Raw genomic sequence first — 7,835 nt, 5'->3', positions numbered from 1 at the left:
GGTTATGTCAATGTTTAAATGAATCAATCAATCATTAAATGAATAATGTGACTGTTTTAGGCTTTACTTTTATGCCTCTGGTCTGTCTGATTGGAGTTACATTTGAACTTCATTTCTGTTCTTTATTTTCTCCAACTGTTCAAGAATTGTTTCTAAAGTCTTGTCTAATTCTTCCTTCTTCTTTGTCATTACCTGAACCGCATACACTACTGATTCGTTTTCGTGTATTTTTTTATCAAGAGCTTGCTTCATTGAACGAAAAATAATTTTTGTTTCCTCATCTTGATTTATTTTTGCAGACTGTATATTATTTTGTTCTGTTGGTTGCATATTTGTTACCAGTTGACTCTGATTTTTATCTTGCTGTTTCTCTAGCTCCCGCACTTCGGAAGTAAGTTCATCAATATCTTTTTCTAAATTAAATTTATGATTCATTAATAAGTTAACCGCCGTTAACAAATGAAATTTGTCTAATGCTTGTTTTTCTTTTTGAGCCTCAAGATTTTCTTGTTTTGTATTTATGTCACCAGTGTCAACACTGTCTTTGGTGAGATGCTTTGTTTCTCCTTTCTCCTCAGTGTCGAGCTGAAGTGATCTGTGATCAGAGGACGTTCTTGTGAAGTTTCTTCCTGTTGTACAAAAGAAACTCATTTAAATTCACAGAAATCTATTATCCTATAATTTTTTTAAGAAAATATTTTTTTTGTCACTTTTTACAACAAGATACTGTACCTCGGCGTTTAGAACGATATTTCCACACAACTAAGACAACTGCAAGAATTAGCAAGACTGTCACAACAGCAGCAATGGTGATGTGAGCAGCAGAACTACATGAGGGGTTAAATAAATCACCTGGAATGAGAACACACAGGATATCAACATGTAGGCTGCAGCAATTTTACACAAAAAATACATAAAACTATAACTAAATACTTTGTTTCTTTGTTTTTCTACCTGGAACATGTATGTGTGTCTCTCTGCTCTGGTTGGTGTTCCTCTGTTGGACTCTGCAGGTGATGTTGTTGCTGTGTCTCTTCTCCACAGTCACTCTGCTGCTGACAGTATAGAGGTCATCAGGACCTCTGAGGGTCTCTGTAGGTCCAGCAGAGAGGAGGTTTCCCTCACCGTCCAACCACAGCAGCTCAGGCTCTGGATACCAGCCTGCAGACTCACACTGTAACACCACTTTACTGCTGTCCTCACTGTTCCTCATTACAGTGATGGTAAGTGATGAAACTACACCTAATTTTGAAAAGGGAAAACACATTGGTCACTATAACTAGTAGCAACACTAAAGGGCCAGTAAATTTATTGCAAATGCACTGAATACTTGTACACCAACTGTATTTAAACCATTTAACAGTGACATGAAAAACACTATTCTACTATTCTGTATTTTTTACCCTTATGATTTTTTACTACTAACAATGTTTGTTTTTTTCTAAACTAAATATTGACTGATGATTTCCAACATCAGATATAATTTTGAGCTTTCTGTACAAAAGACTATATCTCCACTTACCAACAACAAGCTCAACATTAGCTTGTCCACTAAGCGCAGGACTGAAGCATTTGTATGATCCCCTATCTGACAGTTTCACTTTGGAGAGTTTTAGTGAAATGTCTCCGAGCTTCAGGTTGTTAATGGGTAGGGATGTTCTTTCCATGTAGGCTTCATTTTTTTTATTCACGAGCTCCACGCCGTCACGCCAAACATGCACAAATTTAGGTGTGAGGTCAGATCGTGTCCACTCTACTGTCATATCAGCAGCATTCACAGCAGGATCCAGATGGCATGGTAACACAGTGTCATCACCAACTATTGCCACAACTGGGTCAGATGGACCAACCACCTGAGACACACCTAAAGGAAGATTACAAATACTTGTCATTTTTGAGAAAGTTACCAAACATTGTTTTATTAGTTTCTGATTAGATTATTTTAAACCGAGGTTCAGAAGCCCAGGTGTTTTACATTTGCTGTTTTAGCCTGTGGCATAAATTAAATGACTGACATTTAATCAATAACAGAAATATTTGTGTAGTCAATAGACTTAGATGTGTTGCATAATTTGTGTAACTCCATAACGATAAGACTTATTTACCTCCACAAAACTGTGCTAAGTGAAAGAAAAAAATAAAGTGATGAAAAAGGAAGACACAGATGGCCCCAAGTGGCATTTTACAGCATCGTCCATCCTTCAGGCAAAACATTGTAGATGTAGACTGAAGTGAAAAATATGGGAAAAAATCCTAGAAGGCACAGAAAATTGAACATTATTCATACAAATAACCACTATAAACAATTATGATTTAGCTTTTCACATCACAATTGTAGACATATAAAGCATCTTGAGGCAACTGGGGCAACTACAGAAGAACCTTATCTGTTAATCATTGATAAAGGACAATCTGTCCCTTGTTTAATGAGGCTTGTTTGATATGGCATATCAGAGCATTTAGAGTTTACTGGCTCTTTTGCCTTTGTGGGCATCCTACCCTCTTTCCAGCCTTATGTACCACCTCTGTGTAGAGCTATTTCTCCACAAAGAGGAGGCACCCAGGCAATTCGTACTTAAGGCCAGAGAGTCTTTAGTCTCTGGTGGGCAGTTACAGTTTATATTATCACATTTTTGTTAGACAAATAAAAGGACACAAAAATATCTGATTTAGCCCTTATGTCCTCCTCAAATTTTGCACCGTTGCAACACCTTTGTAGACAAAAATATACACTGACAATATCTGCCATAAAATCCTAATACAGCAATATTTTTTCTGTCCTTTTCCCCAAAAATAACCAACTTGAGCGCTTTTCAAAATGATCAAACATTAAATAATTTTCAAGGTTTGAACGCTTTAAATGCCAGTTTAAACATTTGAATCATTACTTATCTATGAAAAAACTGACAAAACCTATGTTTTTTTTCCATATATGTGTCTGTGTTTTTGAGGATTTTATGGCAGATGTTGTAACAGTGAGGTTGTCATGTAAATGTGCTGTGCAAGGCAGGATTAGGACCCCAAAACAGGACTCAATACTCATAAGAACAACATGAAGAAGGAGCTTAATTTCATTGTAAAAACTACAACACTACCTTATTTTCTGCACCCTAAGACACACTTAAAATCCTTGAATTTTCGCAAAAATCGACAGTGCGCCTGATAATCCAGTGCAATGGAATGAGACACAGGATGAAAACACAGCTGGAACAAATCTGACAAGGATTGAGACAAGGAGGAAGCAAACTGGAAACACTGAACACAGGACTTGGAACTGTCAAAATAAAACAGGAAACAGACAGAGACTCAAGACATGCAAGTTTAACAGTAACTGGGAGACATGTACGAGAGACATGGAAAAACAAGGAAACTGAACCATGAACAATACTAAATCACAAATAAAGGAGGAGACTGAAGAAGTTACTTGATTCAGTAAAAGGAGATGTTACAATCCTTACAATCCTTTTACCCAATGCATTCATTGGGTGTTTTGCCATTTACAGTAAACATCCTCATCCAAGGAGGCATTGCCAGGGTTGATCAGTGTCACTGATTCATGTTAAACTGTTATTTCTGTGCCAGAAGGGGGCCCCTGATCTGGTATCCCACACCTCCTCGCTGGATCGAACTGTACGCTCTACTTCCCCACTGCCTCCCAGAAAAGGGAAAAAGAGGGGGATGGGAGAAGAGTAACATATATATATTTTTTATGTTATTAAATTAATGCACGTAAGGTGAACTAGCAAACACGCATGTAACACATAGTTACATGCGGCTGTCGTCTTGTTTGATGGCAGACACTACCTTCACCCAAAATGACCAAAGAAAAGTGGAAAACAGCTAAACATGAGAGGTTTTTGGACAAAGTTTGTGTTTTTTCCATTGATTAAGCACTGCTTCCAGCCAAGAGTGATACCATATATGCCCTATAGCTGCAGAAAAGGCTAACATTGTTATCTTTTTACAATAAAACAGCTGAACATGAGAGGTTTTTGGACAAAGTGTGTGTTCTCCATTCTATAAGCACCAGTTCGAGCACTGTTTAAGCACCGGCACCATTTCAAAAGTACCAGTTTGGCACCGGTATCGGATAAAACCTAAACGATCCCCATCCCTAGGTTTCACTACCATCAGGTTAACTGCACAGCCCCCAGGAATCCCTGAGAGAGTTGTATCAGTCAACCAGTAAATTTTCTAGTGTTAGATATTCTACCCTTTTGACGCCCTCTACTGAGGCAGGCCCACCATGGGTCAATTAATCCTCGGCATGTGTCTCACAGTTAGCTGACTACCTTAGCTGCCCGAGTGATGTCAGCCCTCTTTAGTCATAGCCAGTAACTGGTCTTCTCAGCAGTGTTATTTAATTCTCTTATAGCCTACCTTTGTGCCTGTCCTCTGATTCCAGTCTCTCTAAGTAGTTTTGCTGTTGTACTGGCAACAAAGCCCCTGCACCCCACTTCCACTGGGCAGACCTTGATCTTCCAACCTCTGTCCTCTGCCTCAGCTACCAAGTATGCATACTGCAGTTTCTTACACTCGAATGCTTCCTAATTGCATCCTCCAATGGTACCATCAGCTCAGCGACGTAAGCAAGTTTTCAGGAGTTAGACCAAAGGATGAGGTCTGGTCGCAGAATAGTTGTTACAATCTCTATGGGAAAAATTAGCTTCTGATCTAAGTCACTCATGAAAGTGGAAGATTGAGGAAACATTTCTCCCACTGTAAACGCTACATCCAGATAAACAGAATCAACCTTTTAGGGACTAAATCCCAGAGGATAATTTAAACCTGAAAATGCATGAACACTGGGTCACAGGCTCAGTGCAATGACAATGGTTAGATTTAAGACCGTTATTCGCAATAGAGGTATTTATAAATAACACAGAAGATCATTTTTTAGCTTTTATAGGCAAGCTCTGTAAATAAATATTTATTTAGGATCTGCTACTACTTTACACTGTATTCGAGTCTGTTTAACCTCAACACCCTGGTTATTTATTTATTTTTTTGATCACAGTTTTAGACATATCATCTTGAGAACTAAAAGAAAATTAATATTCCCATTTAACTTCATGTGACTTCCTGCCTCGTTGCAGCTAAAAGAAACCACCCAAACACAGGATATCTGTCACGGACCCGACTCTGGGGACTCGGGGTCCGTGGGCAGTGGGGACTATGACTGTTGTTGTTGTTGTTGTTGTTGTTATCATTATTATTATTATTATTATTATTTGGTGTGTTGTCTGCACTGCCCCTTGGCACATCTGTATGTAGGCAGGTATGTGTGTGTGTGTATTGCCTTTCTGCTGTGGCCAAGTTACAGGCACCTTCAGCCCTGGGGGCGTGGCCTAACTTGAGGGCTGGCCACACCCGAAGTCCTGGCCGCACACCTGCTCCTCATCTGGGCTCGTCGGGGGAGCTATTTAGATGAGCGATGGAGCTTCCACCGACGCTGGATTATTGCGTTTGACTTCACGTCAGTCTTCTAGCACAGCACAGTCAAGTCAAGTCAAGTGTGAGTGTATGCCTGCCTGCTGGGATAAGTTGTAACGGCTGCCTCTATTGTTTTCCCCTCAGGAGGAGTGTGGGACGAGACGGAGCAGTGAGCACGGGGAGTGCAGGGACACTGGGGCAGAGAGCATTACACAGGGAGTTTTGGGAAGAAGACACTACACGGGAGTCTGGGAAACTGTGGATTTATTGTTGTTTACTTCACCACCTTGTAAATAAACACTGTTGCACTGAAGAGTCCGGCGTTTGGGTCCTATTTCCCCGTCTCCCCACGGTCTGCCAGCCAGACCGTGACAATATCAATGGAAAGCCCAGGATGTTCTCTATTTCGTACATCAGGACTTAGTAGGGTAGCTTAAATAATTTAAAAGGTATAGATCAAGAAATGCCCATTATGGAGGGCATAAATGAATAGACTGGTTGCTGGGAGGATATTGGCATGTCTTTCTGGCTGAACAGAAAATTCGCCTTATCTTAGATTTCCTGGAATCTACCTGCGCTACTCTCTGAGTGCCTGTGTTTCCCTGCTTCTTATCTTTCAGTCTCTTTATTGTCTTCACTTGTTTATCCTCAGCTGTTATTATTCGAATCCCTTCATTTGATAGCTTTGAAAGTCCTTCAGTTTTCTGTAGACATTCTTCAATCTCGTTTTTCCTTTCTCCAGCTCTTGAGCTGCTGCAGTCAGCTCTGTATTTTATCTCTATTTGGCAAATACATTAAAGAAAAGCACAAAGGCTCAGCCAAGGCTGGAGGTGACCCATCAAACACTCACCAGAAACACAGATCAGCTTAGACTATGAGCTTTAATTTTGAAATTTATTTTTAGTGTTTTGTGTTCTTGATTGTTTGTTCTCTTACTCAAAACAAATGAAAAACAAAACAAACAAATAAAAAAATAGACTTACCACAGATAAAGACCCCAGATTCCGACACAGTGATCCAAACTGTCGCTGTCAAAGTGAAGTGACTTACTGGAGACGAGCAGGAACTGAGACAAGAATTAATGAGTCACTGAAAACCAGACAATCCAGTCTGATCACCTTCTATAATTCCTTGGTCTATTCATCAGGTGAACAGTGAGCACTATGAACACAGGGACAGGTTCACTTGTGTAAATCACGTGTAAACCAAAGCACAAAATAGTTTCATCAGTTTGTTATTACCTTCAACAAGGAGCTCATGTTGTTGGTAGTATTTTCATTTCATTCTGTCTGTAAACACAACCAGTGTTGGGACTAACGCGTTATTAAGTCACACGTTTTAGTAACTACGTTATTATTGTGGTAACGAGCACGGTAACTAGTTATTATGGCAAAATCAGGAACGCGTTAGTCGTTACTGGGATTTAGGGTCGTTATTTGTTACTTCGTGTGGTGGCTATCGCGGAGCTTCCACAGATTCAGTAACATTAGCAAGTGGTGGAGGCCAGCAGGTGGATGAGGGAAAGGGGATGCAGGAGGAAGAGAGACTGCCGGCCTGAGTGTCAGGTGGACTGAACTTCAGTTAAGAAGTTATAACCTGCAGTCTATCTTTGTCAGATATAAACCAAGTTTAGGTGGAGTTTATTTTCCTTACGCTGACTTCTTCGTACTGCGTGCTAGCTAGCATGACGGAGTTTCTATACAGCTGGGTGGGTGCTATGTTACTGATGTTGAACTTTATTTTGTTCATAAGGTTAATTGTCAATGGAAAATTGTACTGTAGTCAGTATAAGCTTTTAATGATATAAGTTTACATGTGATAGAATCCTGCATGATGACCTTTTCCTTGCTTAGAACTGATTGTTCTTTATAAAACGTCTTCTGATATTTTTATCTGAATCTTCCCACAGCGATAGTGGGAAGTTGAACAAGCAGTTCTGACCTCGCACACACACACACGCACACACACACACACACACACACACACACACACACACACACACAATCACATACGCACATGCTCACGTATCAACATTCCACTGAACAAATGTTTTCATTTTTCTTGTGTATAAATAAAGACAAGTGCAAGAAGAGAGCAAACACTTCACAGGGCCCCCACTCTGATGTGAGCGCTCTGTGAGCGCCCTTGCAAGTAAAATCTGCAGCGTGTGTCTTTCTACTCTCTGACTCTCAGCTGAAGAAGTGTCTTTTAGAATAAATCTCTTGACAATTATTTTGGTCCTTCGTAGCCGGGGCAGAAACATCAGAACTGTTATCTGTGACTCTGTTCCAGGATCTGGCAGGACTGATTCCTGACGCCGTGGGAAGCCAGCACTGAAGTCTGTTGACAGCCCTCTTAAACGAGGACGAAAGCCCCGCGACGTAAATTTGGGTCCGGGCCGG

General features: G+C 40.3%; 1 protein-coding gene across 1 annotated transcript; it reads right to left on the bottom strand.

Moving 5' to 3' along the window:
- Nucleotides 1-518: 518 nt before the first annotated feature.
- Nucleotides 519-6,612, bottom strand: LOC120746495 (butyrophilin subfamily 2 member A2-like). Its single transcript, XM_040051911.1, has 6 exons — nt 6,417-6,612; nt 2,106-2,253; nt 1,523-1,864; nt 955-1,242; nt 728-852; nt 519-629 (listed from the first exon to the last, which is right to left on the bottom strand). The coding sequence occupies exons 2-6, from the start codon at nt 2,212-2,214 to the stop codon at nt 519-521; spliced, it is 975 nt and encodes a 324-aa protein (XP_039907845.1). The 5' UTR covers nt 2,215-2,253; nt 6,417-6,612.
- Between the last annotated feature and the right edge of the window lie 1,223 nt (nt 6,613-7,835).

This window comes from Simochromis diagramma, unplaced genomic scaffold (assembly GCF_900408965.1).
Source record: "Simochromis diagramma unplaced genomic scaffold, fSimDia1.1 OVJJ01000672.1, whole genome shotgun sequence".
Lineage (NCBI taxonomy): Eukaryota > Metazoa > Chordata > Actinopteri > Cichliformes > Cichlidae > Simochromis > Simochromis diagramma.
This window is presented reverse-complemented; position numbering and strand designations above follow the sequence as displayed.